Source organism: Eutrigla gurnardus (assembly GCF_963514095.1).
Source record: "Eutrigla gurnardus genome assembly, chromosome: 7".
NCBI lineage: Eukaryota > Metazoa > Chordata > Actinopteri > Perciformes > Triglidae > Eutrigla > Eutrigla gurnardus.
In genome coordinates this window covers 24,524,719-24,545,747 of record NC_139921.1, presented here as the reverse complement: position 1 = coordinate 24,545,747, position 21,029 = coordinate 24,524,719, and the positions used below count along the sequence as shown (strand labels likewise).

General features: G+C 44.6%; 1 protein-coding gene across 1 annotated transcript in view; it reads right to left on the bottom strand.

Moving 5' to 3' along the window:
• Window positions 1–19,137, bottom strand: part of efna2a (ephrin-A2a) — a gene marked incomplete at its 5' end in the record, with an annotated part of 47,541 nt that extends 28,404 nt beyond the window's left edge. The window contains one exon of the mRNA XM_084013286.1: window positions 19,082–19,137. Within this exon, the coding sequence (XP_083869412.1) occupies window positions 19,082–19,137 (56 nt within the window). The remainder of the gene's footprint in view (window positions 1–19,081) is intronic.
• Between the last annotated feature and the right edge of the window lie 1,892 nt (window positions 19,138–21,029).

Sequence of the window (21,029 nt, the reverse complement as noted above, 5' to 3'; positions counted from 1 at the left end):
GATGGAGAGAGTGATAGATGAGGGGGGGAGAGAGAGAGAGAGAGAGATGGGGGAGGGGGGGCCTTTGGGAGCCACCATTCAAGGAGCAGCTAATGCATCCATGAAGACCTGCAGCTTCCTCTCCAACTACAAAGGCGTCTGCTGGGTTTTCCTGTGAGGATGCCCAGCAGCACCACCAGCACTGTGAGGTCTTTGTTTCTCTCATTTCCTCCCCCCCCACCCCCCTCTCCTCTCTCTTTCTCTCCCACTCCTTTTTCTGCATCTGTACACCTCCTAATCCTCCCTCCTTTCTTTTGGCGAACTGGCGAGCGTGCTTCTTTTATTTATTCATTAGGTTCTCACCTCCGTTCTCCCCTTTTATCCTCTCTCCTTTATCCTCCCCTATCACTTACTCCCACTCGCCGCTCGCTCAGTCACTTCATCCGTGTCTTGCATTGTATGGTGTTTGGATTTGGACTGTTTGCCGTGTCAAATGTGCTTGTCGTTAATGACTGTTTACTTTGCTGCCATTATTCACCTAATGCATAACCTACAGGGACGCTTCTGTTGGAAGCAACTTACACTGGGTGGTCAAAGTACGCTGTAATCCGCTGGAGCCACCTTAATTCCAATTAAGGGCACAACATGCTCATCTGAGAGTGCACTTCCAGCTTTGTTGCAACAGTTTGAGGAAGTTTCCGTTCCAACCAGGACGATGCCCCCGTGGACAAAGCAAGGTCCAAAAAGAAATTGCTTTCCAAGTTTGGTGTGGAAAAACTTGACTGGCCTGCCATCGACCCCATTAAACACTTTTCCAATAAACTAAAAGCCAGCCTGTGTTCCTCAAAACCATTGCTCAACCTTGCTAATGCTCTTGTGGCCGAATGGGAGCAAATCCCTGTGGCTGCACTTCAGAATCTGGTGGAAGCCTCTCCAGAGGAGCGGAGGCCGTTTGAGCACACAGATATGGGTGAGCTGTTCAAACAACGTCTGCGTTTCATGTGTGTTAGTGACGCTAGGGCAACATATCTCCAATATCTCTTTGTGCAGACATGATCCCCAGAGGATGAACCCATATTGTGGTCCTCTGGGTTTCTCCTCTAGTGCCAAAATGAGGTTGACATTGGCAGTTTTCAGTGAAATGTCTTTTTTTTTAATGCACCGTCATGAAATTCGGCACAGACGTTCATGTCTCCTCAGGATGAGTTTAATTACTTTGGCAATCCCTTAACTTTCCCTCTTAAGCCAAAGTCTGAAGTTTGGAGTTAGATACAGAACTAAGAATACCAACAGGGTAAAATAAACATCAAAATGTGAGTTTTGTTTGTTAGCATGCTGATGTTAGCATGTTTAGCATGGCTCTAGACTTGGAATATGGATGGCCATGGTAGCGAAGAAGAGCTCTCTGGGATTTCCGTCTGGTGACGTTCTTGTAAACCGACCTGCTGATTACCCAGATTCAGATTCCCAACGTCCCCCTTGATCCGGTTTGCTCAGCCTCATTCGCTCAGGCACCATTGTTTCTTTCTACATCTCTAATTCCCCGTTTCTCTCTTCCTCACCTCCCCCCTCTCTCCAATGCCTTTCTTGGTAATCCTAAATCGGGTGAACATAGATAGAGTTTCTCATTCTCTCCCCTGGCCTCTCCGCCTTTTATCCTCCTCCACCAAATCAAAAGCTCCCTCTGCCCTTCAGTCCAACACATGAACCTCCAAACGCACACAAACACACACTGGACACTTGAAAGGAGGCTCTAAACATACGCAGACGCATCAACATAAAGCATGGCGATTGCCCCAAAGAGTCCTATAGGGGGAAATCTGCCCAAATTCCTGCCTCATCCCAAACATTCCCCGCCAAGTCCGGCCCACTGCCTGCTCAATTCCTGCCGGCATCATCCAATCCTGCTCTCCTTTCACCGTCGGAGCATCAGAGGAGCCAATCAGATTAGTCGTGGAGAGGAAATTGGAGAAGGTTTGGCAGCGAGTCATCGAGCCTGCTTTTCCCTTTCATGTTCCTCTTTCACTCGCACTCTTCCTCACACACACATGTATACGCACACACACACATTCAGAGATATACACACACATGCAGGGGACAAGAAAGCGAGTTGCCCTGGGAGACAGAGGCCTGGGTGAAAGAAGGATGCTGGCAGTGAAAGGGCCTGACCCATCTTTTGGCTAAGAAGAGGCTCTCACCCCCCTTCCAATGCACTGAAAGGACCTGCTCAACAATGCGGGGCAAAGCATTCTGGGTGATCCCTGGACCCCTGCACGTGCCTCCACGGGGTAAAGAAGATGGCCCATGCATGTGTGCATGTGCTTCTGTTGGTGTGTGTTTGTGAGGGAACTTAAGCCGTGGGATCGGCTTCTTCTTCTTCTTCCTCCTCCTCCACAAGACAAAGACGGGGGAGGGAAACGAGTAAACATCCCCTCGACGGTTTCTCCTCCCTACAATTTACGGCCCTAATAGTTACCAGCAATTTATATGCAAACAGTGTCATAATCACTGTAAATTAAGGACTTCTTTCCAAGATGTCTGGCGGAGGATGATGAATGGCGACGACGGGCTGTAAGTTGTGGGAGTCACAGGAAATGATTAGGAGTTTTAACTCAACGCTGACAGCTCTACCCCTTGATAGCTTCACTGGGAGGGAGACTCACTGTGCCGCTGACACCTGTCCAGTCCGCTTAGCTCTGCACATGTACGGGGTGGGGGTGGATTCAGGGGGTGGGGGGCATCTCCCTTCTGCCCACACCCTCCCCACTTCTATCTCTTCTCCTAACTTCAGCAGGTTGGACAGGCCTAATCAGTCAAAGCCTGAGAAACAACTGAGCTCTGCCACTAAATCCATATGGGAGAACAGAACTGTATGTAAATCTATATCGGAGAGAGCATATCTGCCTGCGCTGAGCCCCCGCCTGTGTCAGGGATCGATACAGCGTCTGCGCTTTATTAATAACTCTAAACGACGCGGTGCTCAGTCAGCCGTTTATCAAACGCACCTCACCTCTGTGCAACCCGGTCTCTGAACTATCATTTCTCCAGCCCCCCTCCTCTTTCATCCGACTGCGTTAATCACAACGCTGTTACCTCTCTATTGGATAGCTGTTTTTTTTTTTTATTCTGAAAGGGCCGTGCCAGCTGTTTTGCATGTTTTAGCCGTTTACCACAATATTAAATAACATGGAACCATTTTGCAAACCAATTTTTCTTTTTACCGTTCCAGGCATTTCCATTAATCATGAATATCTAATATCAGATTCATGTAGAAACTTGCTTGGGTGTAATTTTGAGTTAGATTACGGCTCCGAATAGTGGAAAGTAGTTAAGAGCATTTACATATTTAAGTACAATTTTAAAGGTATTTTGTGCTTAATTCTTCCTCATCACTCAGTTTTATTCCACTACAATTAAGCGACAGCTTAAAAATGCAAACCATTATATAACGTCTCCTGTTGCTCTGATAGTGACATCACTTGAGTCATCTGTTATTAGACATGACACATTTCTGACAGGGAGTGTGAAATGTGGGCGTCAATGTCTGGAGGGAGATTCTGACAAAGATGCTATCAGGCTGCATCATGGGAAATGTTTTTAGAGCTTGACCCATACCAGGATCTTTTCAACCCCCAATCTCTTTACACCAATTGAAGGTTGCGTGTTGCAAATTTTATGAAACGCCCCCATTAATACGTGTTCCACCATGTCGTGATGCACTGTTAACATAACACTGAGAGAAATGAATGCAGACTTAGTTTCCAGAGTTAATTCTTCACCGTGCTGCACAGAATTTACTGGAAAACAATGGATGTCTTGACTCGTTAGTAAAACAATCTGTATAACCTGCCTTTAAACTGTGTAAAATGTTTAATCCCAGCCGTCTGAGGTCCTTTAAAGCAGAAAGATTTTCACGTCATGCAGGAAACAGTTTGTGAGTGTTGCGGTGCCTGACGTTAAGTTTGTGGATCCGTGGAAGCAGAACATGAGATGCCTCCGCTCCTGGGAAAAGTGTTTAGAAGGGAATATTCAATTTGTCAGAGTGGAGGAGCGGAGCAAAGTGCATTTGAGAGGAGGAGTTAATGGAAGTTTACCACCACCTGACTCCTACTTGTGGCTCTGAGAAATGGAGGGAAAGGGAAAAGGTAGACAGGGAGGGAGAGAGACAGGGAGGGAGACAGGGATGCAGGGAGGGAGACAGGGAGGGAGGGAGACAGGGAGAGAGACAGGGAGACAGGGAGGGAGAGAGACAGGGAGACAGGGAGAGAGACAGGGAGACAGGGAGGGAGAAAGACAGGGAGGGAGGGAGACAGGGAGAGAGACAGGGAGGGAGACAGGGAGACAGGGAGGGAGAAAGACAGGGAGGGAGAGAGACAGGGAGGGAGACAGGGAGGGAGAGAGACAGGGAGGGAGGGAGACAGGGAGGGAGAGAGACAGGGAGGGAGAGAGACAGGGAGGGAGGGAAACAGGGAGAGAGACAGGGAGGGAGAAAGACAGGGAGGGAGAGAGACAGGGAGGGAGAAAGACAGGGAGGGAGAGAGACAGGGAGGGAGGGAAACAGGGAGAGAGACAGGGAGGGAGGGAGGGAGAAAGACAGGGAGGGAGGGAAACAGGGAGAGAGACAGGGAGGGAGACAGGGAGGGAGAAAGACAGGGAGGGAGAAAGACAGGGAGGGAGAGAGACAGGGAGGGAGGGAAACAGGGAGAGAGACAGTGAGGGAGACAGGGAGACAGGGAGGGAGGGAGAGAGACAGGGAGGGAGAAATACAGGGAGGGAGAGAGACAGGGAGGGAGGGAAACAGGGAGAGAGACAGGGAGGGTGAGAGACAGGGAGGGAGACAGGGAGGGAGAAAGACAGGGAGGGAGACAGGGAGACAGGGAGGGAGAAAGACAGGGAGGGAGAGAGACAGGGAGGGAGGGAGACAGGGAGGGAAAGTGAAGCCAACAAAATGGTGTGAAGTGGAAGGTGGACTGAGCAAAGAAAGATAAGGACAGAGTGACGGAGGGATGATAAGGATGGAGGAAGGTGGGAAAGACAAATTGAAAGAAGAGGGTGAGAGGTTTTCTATCCCTCCTCTCCCAGCTCTAAGACTCTCATTAGCAGTATTGATTCATGGCTTTTCAGGTCTTTAGCAGTCAAATGCTCATTGCACGCACACATTCAACCTCTCCTTGCTGCACACACACACACACACACACACACACACACACACACACACACACACACACACACACACACACACACACACACACACACACACACACAGGTACATTATGGTGGGACGGGTTATAAAGTATCTTGTGGGCCGCCCTCGTATAACGCTGAAATTTCCGCTCCATAAATAGCAAAGTATGCATTTTTAATTACTCTGCACAGCTGCCACACGAACGCTACCTGTCAGCCGGTCTTGGCTTTTTACACATAATCCATTTCATAATGTTGCATATATGATATGAAATGCACTGCGAGGCGTTTCTGCTCCCCTCGATGATATAAACGGGTGAGACAAAATAATAGAAAACGCCTGTCAGTATAACGCAATACAGCTCAACGGCACGTCAAACTGCAGACCCAAAAGAGCATACAGTTGAATCAACACTTTTCTAAAGCAGTTCCAACACAAAATTCACATTATAACCCTCATGAAGAGATTATTGCAGGACTGTTGTAATAGGCTATTAGTTTTAGCTGTTTGTCTAAAAGTGACAAGGGACACACACACACACACACACACACACACACACATATATATATATATATATATATATATATATATATATATATATATATATATATATATATATATATATATATATACATACACATGTATACATGTATACAAACACACACTCAAACAAACAGATGAAAATGCTTTTACCCGAGTTTGAAGCTACACTAAAAGGTTATTGATTAATTAGCAGCATGTGAATTCAAGCAGCACCATTCGTTAACGAGAGCAACACCTCTTTAAATGCTTTTCTTGTTCTCCAAAACAACACACACACACACACACACACACACACACATATCTTCTTAACAGCTCCGTCTATCTTCTTAAATAGCTCTTGATTGGACACTGTTGCTGACTGGGCAATTTCTCAAGCAGCGTATTTGTATGTGTGTGTGTGTGTGTGTGTGTGTGTGTGTGTGTGTGTGTGTGTGTGTGTGTGTGTGTGTGTGTGTGTGTGTTCGGCAATAGCTATTGCTTATTGATTAAGTCTTGCAGAGGTACAACAGCCTCTAATAAGACTCAAAGTGACAGAAAGCACTGGACCTAATGTCTTGTTAACCAGCCTCTTTACTTATGATGTATGTACACACACACACACACACACACACACACACACACACACACACACACACACACACACACACACACACACACACACACACACACACACACACACACACACACACACACACACACACACACACTTGCTCTGCAATAGAGAGGATTACATACTCTGCTGGGGAAAACTAATGACACACACACACACAGAGATACATAGGCTCACAATTGCATTTCAGATGGGAAAGGCTCATATTTTTCACCACAAATTAGGCAGTTTATATAATATTTTCAAAAAAGTGTTAATTTATTTTAGGGCAGTCGATTAGTCAACTTATCCAGTCATTTTGGTCTTAGTCGACTAAGATTTATTTAGCCCATTAGTCATTTTTTAATGATTTTTAAAGCTTAATTACTTATTTCTGAGAAACCTCTGGTAAACACGAGATTTAAAGCGGGGCTTTTGTGTGATTCTTTTTTTTTTTTTTTTCTTGTGTGAATAAATCAACCATCGATAAATGAAATCATGTAAGTCCAGGTTTATTCGGATTGGCACACATATTTAGCAGCAGTTTGTTAAAGCCAAGGTCTTTTTTTGAAAGCCACAGGGGGAAATTGCAAATGAGCTGGTGACTATGCAGCAATGTACTTCCATAAGCGCAGGCATGCATGCACACACAGTAGATGCATGACATGTAGTTAAAGTACATACACACTCCCTCCAGAGGGATCCAGAGGTAGCTGACAGCTGCTCTGGGTGTTGAGAGACAGAGGTGGGAGTGTGTGTGTGTGTGTGTGTGTGTGTGTGTGTGTTTGCACTGTAGACGGCTCTGACTTGAAGGTCTGGAGGAAAGGCTGGAGCTGTGGCTCCCAGTGGAGAGCAGCATGGATTGTTGTTCCTCTGTTGTCTCAGCTTCACTACTGTTTCCCCTCTTCCTTCACACGCCTCCATTTATCTCCCACCACATCGCTCCCCAACCAACACGTTACATTCTCCTGTGAACACTTCCATTGACTAATTTTCCTTTCCCTTCTACTGGTGTACGTGTGTGTGTTGGAGACGAGCAAAGACCGACAGCATCTGAACTCGGTAACCCTGCTGCAGTGCAGATGTGCTATAGTGGTTTCTAATGTAATCACAGCAGCTACAGAGTGTATGTTTTGTTTGGCTTTATCGATTCCATACTCGAGTAAATACATCACAGTCCCGCAGAGACCTGATAAAAAACTTTCTTCCGAATTTGTGGGTAAACAACGACAATTCTCCATCAACTGCTATCGGCCAGTGTCTCCCATACACTGACACCAACGGCCCTCTGCTCAATGTAATAAAAGGCTAATTAAAGGATATTGCCATACAGGACCATGCACAGTGTTCTAGTCATGCATTTTGTTTTAATAATTATATAACAGTAAAGCAAATATAGGGAGACACTTTAAATTAATGAAGTAGAACAATTAGTTGAGTCTTTTTGGCTCCTTGAAATTATGTTTATATTAACTACCAATTTTAAAAAGCCCAAACTTTTTTGAGAGGAATGTAATGCCACGTAAAGGAGAAAGTAAGGCATGATTTAAGGTTTTATTTTTCTGGATCTGTTCAGGCAATCACAACACTCTATTAACATTTAAGCACGATCATTCCCTAACCTTAATTGCTAATTCATTAATAACCTAAAGAGGTGTTGTTGTTGTTGTTGTTTTGTTCCGTGTTTCTCCTGAAAACAAAATGAAACACATTTGTAGGAAGTGAATTTCTAACAAAATCGCTCCACATCAGCACGTTCAAGCTCCTTTAATGATATGTCACATAATAATCATTTGTATGATTCAACATTCCTGCCAAAGTATTTAGTTTGTCACACAATCATTTCACTGTATGGTAAAAAAGAATCACGTTTGGTAAATGCAGCGGAAGGCAAAGCAAATTGCATCTTTCAGTTTTTAATGAGGGACAAGTGTTAGAAACATCTCCACATATTTCTTCTCAGATCACTAATTGAACATCCGTCCCTTTCTTCCATCTACAAGACGTCAGCTCCCCGCCCGCTGACATTTAAGTGAAACGTACGGCTAATACCTACTAACAAAGACGCGGTGATGTATTGGACGTGAAGCGGCGTTTTTTAAACAACCTAATTAGTCGCGGGGAAAATGTCAAACCGGAAAGATAGAAGCCGTTCCTCCAGTACAGTGATGATTTAATAATACAGCGAGTGGATGAGATAAAGCGACTTCCTCTGTGATCTGCTTCTAATCCACATCTGATAGCAGCAGTAAATACCAGAGCTCACAACGAGGCTGAGAGGATTCCCGCGTCTCCAGCGACTTTTCTTTTTTCCATTCACTCTGTGTCTCTCTTCAATCCGCCACTCTTTGTCAATAAAACAGAGCTATTTAGTTACAGTAGCCTGGGAACACTAAATTGACTTGGAGACACTTTTAAAGCATCTGCTGTGTGAAGCCTTCTGTCTGCTCCCCCCCCCATAAAGAGAGCTGCTGGGGGGCGAAGGTATCATTTTTCAATATCCAGCCCTATTTAGATGTATCTTCCTTTTTCTGCCCCTCTCTCCCCTCTGTTTGCTGTCCAATAAATAGAGAGCTATTCGGTTACATTGACAAGGAAACTCTAAACTGGTGGGGTGGGGGTGGGGGGGGGGGTGGCGTTTATTTCCCACTCTTTGATGAATCTCTCCATGGATAGTTCTCTCCCCCTTTTCTCCTGCCAGGTCCACAGAGAGCTGAGATGAGTGTACAGATGTTTGTTGTTGTTGTTTACATCGTGGTTTTGGCTTCCCTACGCTCCTTGCTTCCTAGAGGAAGTGTTTGGCAACATGTTTGGATTTCCTCTCAGGTCTCGGATGCTACAAGGTAAACTTCAGTATCTTCTCACATGCTGGCTGACGGACGGGTAGACCGCAGCCCCTAATCCTCCTCCCATTCTACGTCATGAAATAAAAGAACGTTCACCCTCTAATTAGACCCCCACCATTTGAATCACGCCACAAGCCTGTTGTTCAGCACACTACAACATCTGATGGATCAGCATTCATGATTATCTGTGTAGATAAAGCTTTAGCTTGCTAATTCCACCATGTTTTCCTGCTACTGTGGTTACAGAAAGTGAGCAGAACCAGCTGAGGTCCCTGCTCCAGCAGACTGGCTGAATTTGCGTTGCTAAAGCCGAGACCGTCGGTCTCTGTAGCCGGCCGAGTCGTCTCCAAGCTGCGAGGCGGAGGGACCGCCGGGTGTAATTCTGGTCCAATTTGTGCCCCTTTTCCATTCCACTATTCTCCGAGTTACTGTAGCCCTCATATTTTTCACCGCACGCCGAGGCTTTCATCATACAGAAGTCACCGTGGTTTCATCTATCAGCCCACTTTTTTTCTCTGTATTTTTCAAAATTATGCAGTGGGTGGACTTGGCTCAGACCTGGGGGGTGAAGTTACATTTTGAGGACTGGAAACTTGATTTAACTTGTCTGTTGCTCTGAGGCATGAATTACTTGGAGTGACTGACCAAACACTTGAAAGAAACTGTTTTGACCCGGTCAAGTTTTAGCAGATGAGCCGAGATGTCGCTTCTAAATTATGTGCATTTTTTCTTTGGGTGGCAGTGATTGTGTTACAATTTATGATAGTGCTGATTTTGTGCAGCGGTAATACACATCTGCCTGACCTGGGGCTGTAACCAATCAGGCAAGGCGCCTGAAAGAAATGGTTCGTGGTTACTTTGTTTAGGAATATCTATCATCATCCTCATCATCATCTATCAACATTTATAATCTGGCCTTGCTGCAAAAATACACTTCAATATTGTTTTTTGTTATTTCTGCTGGAAAGTTGAGTTTTTTACCAAGGTGGGGATTGACTCGCTTTTGGAGCCAGACCCAAGTGGCCATTTAATGAATGCAGTTTTTGGACTTGATATATAGGTGTAACCCTAGTGACAGATGTGTTGTTACTTTTAACACACTTCTCATTGTGCAGCTATTAGTGTATTTTCCCTCTCTGTATCCTCCTCTGCCTCGCGTCCATTGGAGTGAGCACTAACCAGCTGCAGCCAGAGAAAACACTAAATGAGCTTGGAGACACTTCTGTCTCTCCTTGCTTTGCTGTCCAATAAACAGAAACCCGGCCTTGTAGTGCGCCTGTCATTTGCTTTATTGAATAGAATCAGCCCCGGTCACCCGCTCTCCTTAGCAGAAAAACACCCTCAAAGTAATGAAAAACACACCAAGATCTCGGGATAGGAAGCAAAAATGTTGAAGCTTTGAAATCCCAAACATCAGGGCTTATATCTTATGCATTTCTATCACCAACGGCACTTTGATGTAACTTTCCCTCTCCTCCCTGCCTGCCATCTATTAAACAGAGCTACAGTGGCAGCAGTAAGTTACCCTAAATGAGTTTTGAGACGTCTTTTTTTTTTTTTTAATCAAAGCGTCTCCCGTGTGGATTTCTTCTTCCTGCTCCGTTTGCAGTTTATCCGATAGTGAGCCAGACGGCTCCATTGCTGTACAGCTGCACTAAGACGTACAGTAAAGACTTTTTCTTCCTATTTGATTGAATCGCCTCTTTAAGTCTCTGTTCTACGTGCTCCGTCTATTCTAGTGCGTCAGCTATCGGCGGCGGCGGCCTGTACTGCGTTGAAGCTCTGCTCTCGTTTAGGTTCTTTTCCTCCTGACATGGACTCAGCTGACTGTTCTCAATGCTCACTCACCCATTAGAGGGAAACGAGTAGATTCTCCCTCTCTCTCTCTCGCTTTCCATTTCTCTTTTTGTCTCTCCATGTCCTCTTCTTCCCTTTTGCCCTTTCACCATCCCCCCCAGTACATGGATTCTTGCACTTTCTGCCTGCTCTTATCTCTTTTGGTCTCATGCGTTCGGTGGCTTATAGCTCTTTATTTCCATCGCCCATCTTTCCCCCTTTGCTCTACATGATCTCTCCATTACTTTCCTCTCTGCACCTATAGCTCCCCTGTGTTCTCTCTCCCTCCATTAATTCCCTCTCTTTCTGCGTCTGCATCAGCAGTAGTGGAGGATGTATTAATAGCATTATGAGGGGAAAATGAATAAGGTATCAAAAGGAACACTACTTGAAGAAGAAGGTTATACTGTTGTATATTATTAGATTATAATTAGAACATGAAAGAACTATCTTAACTAATTCATATGACTGTTTGGCGGTTAAATCCATAACACTGTGTCGTATTTAAATACTTAAACTGAGGAGTTTGTTGTTGGTCTACATTTCTCTTACCGTCATCAAAACAAACAATGTCCATCTACGCGACGCTTTTAAATTCTTAAGTACATCGTCTTCCGACTGAGGAAGGAAATCTTTAAAGACAGGTCACAAATACACACAAAGTCGAGCATTTATCAGGAACTACTTTCTGGTGCGTATTAATACATATTTGGTATCTAAAATAAAGTCACTCACTTCGTTGTTTCATTGGCCATTCCCCTCCGTTCTCCTCCTCCCTCCCCTGTGCGTCACACCCCTCTTTCATCCCTTCTCTCTCTCTTTCCTCCCACTCCTGCACCTCCTTCTCTCCCCCTCTCCTCCCCGGAGGGAATGAGTAAGTGTATGGTTGAGTGGAGAAGAGAGGTGGGTCTTGCCCTCCCAAATTCTATTTCAGAGAAACTCGAGCTCAGAGAAGCATGTCTGACTTCAGAGAGCCAACGCTGGCCTGCTTTTACAGTTTCATAAGCGGCGCAGCGGCGCACGCCACGCGGAGATAAATACGAGTCCGTAAACCGATAAATATGCCAAAGGGAAGCAGACGTCAAACGTTTTACCCGCGCTCGCTTCCCTTTAACCCTGAGCAACGAAACATACAGAAATGTCAGCAAAGCAAGCGTTCCCACGCCTATACATCATTTATAAAAATGTAAAGACACACAGAGGTTAACGCGCACACACACACATGAGCACACACACACACACTCAGATGACCTGTTCTTTCCGCTTTGCTTCTTTGGGTGAGTTCTGTCTCTTCGGCCTGACGAGTAATGGTGGCAGCACACACACACACACACACACACACACACTAACACACACACACAGCAAGAGGAGCACGGCTGGCAGAGGGGGTATGAATTATACATCCACCCTGTCTTTATGCATTAGATAGGAAAAAGGAGAGATGGAGGGAGAGAAAGAGAGATGGAGGGGGAGAGAAAAAAGAAACGGCAGCAATGCAAGTCGTGGATAACGTGTTCCAGATACATAACATGCTATCCTGTGGTGATGGAGAGGAGAGAAACGAGGGGGAGGAGGTGGAGGAGAAGCAGGTTGCATCCATAAACTATCACCTTGACAGCATGGCCTTAAGACAAGTCACATTTTTTGTTTTGGGGTGTGTACTAAGTGTGCACTTTATGCGTGTTGTGTGCATGCAGGTCCACAGCTGGATGCAGGAATCGCTCCTAGCAACATCTTTCTGCTGCTGGGATGCTCATTGGTTCACAGTTCAAAGAGTTCTTTCCTCTGCAGATGGGGGATGCAGCGAGAGGGAAACACACACATGCACGCACTCATACACACGCACACACACACACACACACACACTCACACATACACCCAGTCAACTGATTTGAGAGGGGTTTTTTTCTGTCTTACTTCGTGAAAGCACCAATCTTGGTTCAGATTTGTCCATTTGTTTTTTTTTTTTTTTTTTTTTTTTTTGGGGGGGGGGGTGGTCGAACGTCAACAGTTCTAAGCTGAAGTTCTTCCACCGGAGATGCCAACCAAACGGACTGAAAACTCAGTGAGGACTTCCTGCCTGACGCTGCTGTCACAAGAAATTCTCGGCGTCTCCGAAGAGTCGGCTTCTTGGGAATAAAAAGCAAATTCACATATTCTCAGATTGGGAGCCGTCCAGCTTTGGCTGGCAGCGACTGCGACACACTGGCTGCTTTTTAACTGTTTTGTTTTCTAACTCCGTTTTGATCCGGATTTCTTTGCTCGGTTCATGTTTGCTTCATTAGTTCGCTTTGAGAGAGGAGAGGGCTTTAATCAGCTTGTGTTTTTTTTTACTTTATCTCAGCCAACCAAATAGTCTGTTTCTCCTGTCTGTTTCGTCGGGGCCTTTAATTTAAATGAAAGTCAGTAACGTACAAATGTACTTTTTACTAAATACTACCACAGATTTAGCCCATTCGTACACCCCATTTACTCTCTTTGAGTTTTTTTTAATTTGAATCAGTCTATTGCTTTGTGTTGCCCTGATGTTTTCCTCTATGTGCTGTTTCGTTTCAGCTTCTCATATCAGTCATCTCTTTGCTTGTTTTTTTGCGTGTTCTAATTTGTTGTTTAATCATTAATCTACATTTTTGTCTTGTTTGTATTTATTGCTGTTATCACTGCCGTGATGAGAGAAACGATAGAGACTGAAGGGGTTTCATGGGAATTCAGTAAAATAGACAAAGAGAGCAGTGAAACAGCAGGGAGGATGAACAAAACCCGAAGTGAAGAGATTCTCTTGGTGTTTTTGTCTTATGTTGAAGGCCATTGTTTATCTTCTTACTAGGACATCAATGCTGCTGCTGCTGCTGGAAACGATCTTTACACAAAGAAAAACACTTTTCTTCAGGATGCTAATGCAGCTGCACGAGCCGGGGAGAGTTTTGGCCACTGCTGTAAATTTAAATTGATTTGTAAATTGGCAAATATAGCAAATATAATGGACTCGTCAAGGGTGTATCGGGCGCTCGCGGCGGCTGCACACACACTCATTCGTCCACGTGCACAGGCGAATGCACGGCCACAGCAAATTCATGTGCGCACCTTCACATTAGAATAATCTCTTTATTTCCACATTTTCACAGAGAAGAGGAAGTGCTCTTATTGAGGATGGACGTGTTTTGAAAGGCTGACTCCGCTCTCTGTGCATATGATGGAGGTGGAGAGGGAATCACAATAAACCTCGGAACAACGGCACAGGGAAACGTAGTCAGTGACAGAGAAAGAAATCTAGTTTTGAAACCTGATGAATCCACATTGTAATAGAGACAATTTGTGTTTAAACAGGGCTGTAACTATGCTTCATCCACACCTGGCTTTTGTGGATAAAAAGTAATAAAAGTAACTTCACAAGCGTATGTTCCTCCTGTCTTCTGAAAGCGGCTTAAAATTCACCCATGAGCGTGGCCTAAGGGCGGGCGCCCGTACCCGGGAAGGATTTGATCTGCAGCGGTTGCCCAGAGCTATTTGAATTGGATTATCCCAGAACTTTCCTGGTAGGCACACTAGTGTATACGCTCCACCAGAATGGGAGATTTCTGACTTCTCCGTGGGCATATAATCGGGATGCAGACGGCGGCATTCGGTGTCGCAGCCGAGAGACTGGGCAAGACACAGCAAGGCCATCAACAGACAGCAGGCCCGGTGTGGAGCAGAGGGAGACGCTCTGCTGAGAGCCCAGCCACCTTCCTCATTACCGACGCAGAGCTGTTTGCTAAGTAGCTCCCCAGATGCTTTGTGAGAGTGAGTTTAGGGCCAAGAGGCAAAGGAGCCTCTAAATAAAAGACAGGTAACTGACTCTCATGGCCTATTTGTTCCCTCCTCACGGAGAAGAGGTGAACGCCGGCGGTCTTTGGATTTATTATCCTGTCAGCGCTTACACGGAGTGCACCAACCGTTTTCTTGTGTACTGAAATTTACCGAGTGTTTGCTGCCAAAATATGACATCTTGTTTTCTTTTACTTCTCAGCTTCCTTTTGAGCATCGGCCTATTTGTTTATTTATGTAATGTTGTGTTGCCAAAGAATGGCGAAATGTGTAATCTTGGACTGATTTACATGAAGATTTATGAACACACACACGCACAAGCACACAAATATAAATATCCTCACTCGAGTCTTGATGGTAAGTATCATTTTACATTATTGTTCCATTAAGAAGATTAAAAGGATGCTTGGTATAAATGGGGGGGGGGGGGGTTACTTTCATGTTAAACCCACGTTTATGTGGAAAACTGTATCTACGCTATTATGCGTGCATTCTCAGTCACAATAGCCACATTTAGGGGAAATACGCCAGGTTGACTTGAAACAGAATCCTCTTTTCATACAACGGTGATGTCCCGGGTCTACATGGTATCTGTGATGTGTTGGTAGCAGGGGGGGGAAACCAAAAATAATCAGCAGAGATGTGAACTTCAACAGCAAAGTCACGACGACTAATCAGTGTTGCAGGTTATGTTGCCTGGCCGATGCTCAGCTTCTCCCCGACTCCCTGAGATGGTGCCGACGGGCTGATGGAACATCTAAGAGACCCACGTGTAACATCACAGCCACTCCAATGTTTCTAACTGCCCGGCTCTGATGAGAAATCAGCGATCGCTGTCTGGCTCTTCACATCATTTAACACCTATACAACACAATATTATTCACACAAACCACCCACAGCTGACTAAACTGTATGATGTTCTGTGAGCTGTTTTTTCTCTCTAAGTGAATCTGTTACATTGATTTCCTTCTCATAAATTTGAGGATTTGAACCCAGCAGCGCCTCACATCCTCGACTATTGTTTTCAGGAGATGAAGGGGACGGCAGTTTTAGTTTGCTTCTGCAGAGCTATTGACGTTGTGATGGAAGGTTAAAAGTGCCCAGTGTAACATCAGAGTGGATTCTAAATTATCTCCTAAAACAGAATAATTACTGACTTACGGGCAGCGTCGCCTTTTCTGTTTCTCAGCACGCACAAACACAGCGCACTCTCCATAAAAACACATGGAAACACACACTCACGTGCCCTTGATCGCAACCTCAAGAGCACATACACACTATCACTTGATCTCTCACACACACACACACACACACACAGACACACACACACTTGATCCCTCGCAAGCATACATAGTCAATTACACACATGCTCAAGCGCACCAATGCAGATACGGTCCCATGCATGCACTCACACAAACACACTTCCTGGCCCGTGTCTAATCTACTCCCCACAGACTTTCCACCTTGCTGATCAATAATTCATCAATATAATCTTCAATAATGTTCTTAATCAAACTTTCATGTGACGACTCTGTTCGGGGTGATTTTAATTTTAAAATTAAGAGTCGCAGCGAGACGCGGCATGCAACATGCATGAGGAGGCAGCCTATAGAAGGTGAAGTGCGAGAGGATATTACTGGAAAAAGGTTGGTTTTCTGCATTGAGAGCAGTTAGCAGACAGCGGAGAGAGAGAGAGAGAGAGATAACTATTCTGTTACTCTCCTTCTCTGCTAATGGCTTTAATGAGCTCTCTGGAGTCGGGGCTCTTGAAGATGCAGAAATGCAGCGGAGATCCACAACGGGGGCAAACGGAGAGAGTGAAGATGTGAAATGAAGTTGATGTAGAGAACGATTAATGGCGAATAACTTAATAGAGGTGAAAAGAGTGGCAGGGGAGTGATAATAGAGTAAGTTAAGTAGTGCATACATGAGCTCTCACACATACACACACACACACACACACACACACAGTTTACAGCGGTGAACGTCGCAGCTACCGTAGACACTGTTTGTTTTGTTTATGGTATATGACCCATTTAAGATGAACATCAATACCGCTTTCCTCAGCAAACACTGAGGCGCGTGCACGGAAGGCAAGCAGGCGAGCGCACGGCGGCGAGGAAACACGCTCGTCTCTCCCAGCGCTCGGAGAGGAAGTCAGCGAGGGTGTTTGAAGTGTGTTTGATCAAACAGAGAGTATGCAGCACCAATAGCGGATGCCACAGCCTATACTCTTCACTGCGCCCGATAGACAGCGGTGCACGCCTCCTGTCAATGCTCTCTCTTTTCTCTCTCTGTCTTTCACGGATACTCTTCAGCCTCGTCTCAATGCTTTTTTTCTCCCTTTTTCCTCCACGACTTCCCACTCCATCCCCCCCCGCTCACCCCCATTTTTTAATTTTGGATTTTGCGCTCATTGCCTGAACAAATCACATAGTAATTGCTTCAGACACTAATCTCATTAAAATAAATGGCTGACAGCTTTTTTTTTTTTAAACTTTATTTCATTTGGACTCTTTTCTCTCACACATCCTTATCTAAAGAAAAAAAGAAACACACACAAAAAAACGAGAACGCTCACAGCCATGTTTCTTGTGAGGCAAATATAATTCTCCACTGTGCATAAACTATAAATATATCGGTTATTATCTCTTCCTTCCTTCCCTCCTGTCTCTGGCTTCACCTCAGGCTGTGGATGATTGGTGCCACAGAGAGCTTCGTGTCACCCACTTGTGTCCACATATTCCACAGTGGGAAATAAAAAAAATGCAGCTTTTGCAGAATGTTTGTTAAGAGGCCGATTCTTCCTATAACGAAACACGTTCTCCTACTGTAACAGCTATGAGGGACGTCACGACAAAGCCCCGGTGAAGAACAGAGCCCTCCTGCAGCCCCTTCAGTAATCAGGGATGAGAGGAGGTGGGAGAGGAGGGAGCAAAAAAAAAAAAAAGGGAGAAGCCGAGAGAAGGAGCCCAGCGGTTGCTTCAGAACTACACAAGAGACGAGGAATATTTGCCAGCCTTTGATTAGACTCTTCAAACCGGTGTAAGGAATATTTTTTTTCCAGCTGGAGCAAACACACTGACACACGCCCGAGCCACATTTAAACACCCACGTGAAATGGGCAAAGAAATACAAAAGGCACGTGGATAAACCGATATATATATATATATATATATACATATATGGAACCCAGAGGAATAACTGAACAACCCCTCCCCCCTCATTTTTGACATAACACCTCTCTACAGCTGTGTGAATGATTTGGCGGTGACACCTCAAAGAATGGCGCAACCTCATCAGCGGAGATTCTCCTTTTTTCTATTTCCATTCGTGGAGAAAAGACAGAACTGCCAAAAAAACCCTAATAATGTTCTCACATCTCATCTCTTTTCGGCTCCGTTCGTATTTTCACATTGGGGCGAGAGGAAGAATGTGCTCATGAAGCTCCTCCAGAGAGCGACGGAGGAAGTCTGGGGAAGTTATAGAGGAGTTTGGGGTTACTTAAAATCGGTCTACAGGAGGGGAGAGAACAGCGCGGAGGCGGTGACTCATCACGGCCCTTTCATCATTGTGAGTTTCTTCATCATCATCATCATATCCATCACCAGTACAATCACAGCATTATCAACGACATCACCACCATTAGCATCAGTGTCATTTTGCTTATTGTCAACAACACAGCGATCATCATCTCTTGAAAATCCTTTTCAGAATTTGAGATCCCTTTTCTGCTCTCTCCTCTGACAATCTCTTTCCTTGCCATCCTGCATCTTCATCGTACCAGTGCATCAATATCCTCACGTTACCCACAGTGCATCGCCTTCAACGGTTTGTAATCATACTTGAGTGATTTTGCCACCGTCATTATCCTCATCAGCTTTATCACATCAGTCTCATCATTAGTGTTCTTATCTACAACGTTCAGCCTTCTTTGTCATGTTCTCATCACGATACTGCAATCACCACCTTTACTCATTTTATCACTTCCACCTTTATTCTTCTCCTCTTATCTAGATCATCAACGCTTAATAATCACCCAGGCAGGCACATAATGATGAGATTAGCTTTATGCTCATCATTATTGTTACCGTCAACCACACCTCCATAATCCTCAACATTACCATCATTCTTCATCAAACCAAGTACATGTCATCAGGCTGTGATCAACATCAGCATCTTCATCATTATCATCAATATAAAACATCTATATATATTATCTATTTTTAAGTGTAAATATAGTGAAGTAACAGATATTCACCCATTCCATAGTTTATAATTAGACTGAACACATACCTGTTCTTCTCAACGTGTTGCTGCTCGGGCACGTTGTCCTGCTGCGGTTTGGTCATCCGCCAATAAAAAAAGCTTGCTCAACACCCTGGAAGCCTGTTCTTGACCCGGGAACATGACGCAGAACGACGTTTTCTCCGACACGCTAGCCGTTAGCCATTTTACGCTAGCAGCTGGCCATTTTACGCTAGCAGTTAGCCATATTTATCCTAGCAGTTAGCCATTTATGCTGGAATTTAGTTATTTTTTACGCTAGCAGTTTGCCATATTTATGCTAGTAGTTAGCCATTTTTTACGCTAGCAGTTAGCCATATTTACGCTAGCAGCTAGCCATCTTTACGCTAGCAGCTAGCCATCTTTACGCTAGCAATTAGCCATTTTTACGCTAGCAATTAGCCATTTTTATGCTGGCGAAGCGTTCCGTTGAAGCTCATTATTTTTATGTTTTTATACTTCAACAACACGAGGTGTTTAATCTCACGTTTTCTTCTCCGGCTGACTGTAGGAGACATCGCTCACGGTGACGCAGTGAACTAACGTCCGCCATTAACGGGCAAAACGCCGGCACTTCCAGCAGCCAATCAGAGTGAGGTAACGGACAAACCAGCCGGGCTTTGAGCATGCGCAGTGATGTTTTCCCACACTTCCACTTGGCATTGAAACCCAGCCAATTAAAACGCCAAAATTAAACTGTTCCATCCAGACACTTAAATTGGAAATCAATCATAAAGAACAGCAGCAATCCATGATTGTTTTTGTCTGGCAATAATTCATTATTAATTGAATTAATTCATCTCCAAATTAATTAATACGTATGTTTAATTCTTATTATGGTACGTTAATTTGTTTTGCTTTATTTATTCTATTTATCAGTGAGACAAACACATTTCCTGCCCTATTTGGACGATACACCTATTTATTTATTTATTTATATATATACACTAATACTATCTTCACCACATGAAAACATCACAATAATCCACAATAATCCCTCTCATCATCAGTGACACCAGCCTCATCACAATCTATATCTCTATGGTTGTTCCCCGCTGTTTTTTTCCGTTATGCTTCTCATCATCATCTTAATGAACATCATTAGTGCATCACCATGATCAACACTGATTTTATTTGTGTAAATAAATGCGATACGTATATACAAATATGAGAGTCACACAAGCATCCTGCTGAGAACTGGTAATCATGGCAGCAAGTACAGGTGCTGAACACGAGATCAATAAAGGCCGGCGTCTCCCACATTGTTTTTTGTTGTTGTTTTTTTGAGGATGCGGAGGGTTTCAAGGTATACCTGCACTAATTGAATATGGTTTGTTGAGATGTGTATTAAGTTGGTTTGGAAACTTGAATTCTAAAGGCAGAACTAAATCAAACAGCATCGTTAATAAATCTGTGGGGAAAATAAACATGCACCTAAAATAACAACTCATGTGTAGAGCAGCTCTGTAAACAGATGCCCCCCCCCCCCCCCCAACACTCCGCCTGGTGCTTTAAAATGCAGATGGTCCAACAAAAAAAAACAGCCTTTGTAAAAGGTCTTTTGTCCCGGAGGCTGGCAGCATCCTCGACAACACCAGACGAACTATTACTACGGCATTGTACTGACTCTGTACCTGACCTGAATCTGTAATGTAATAGGTGGAGTTTTAATCTGTGGGTCTCAGGTTGAAGACGAGGCCTGATTGATCTAAATGATGACAGATTGCATCATCGTCGTTATCATCAACACCTCTGCTGTCATCTATATGTTCATCCTCACTAGTGCCATCACCTTCATTACATCAGAATGATCGATACCACCACCACCACCGCCTCATCCTCTCTCACTGCAGGAGCATCGGATTACAGGCCAGTTCAGCCATATGAAGCCCTCAGAGTCACGCTTGGAATTAGCTCGGGATTAAGCCTGAGGTGAGGATTATTCTGCAGGAAAATT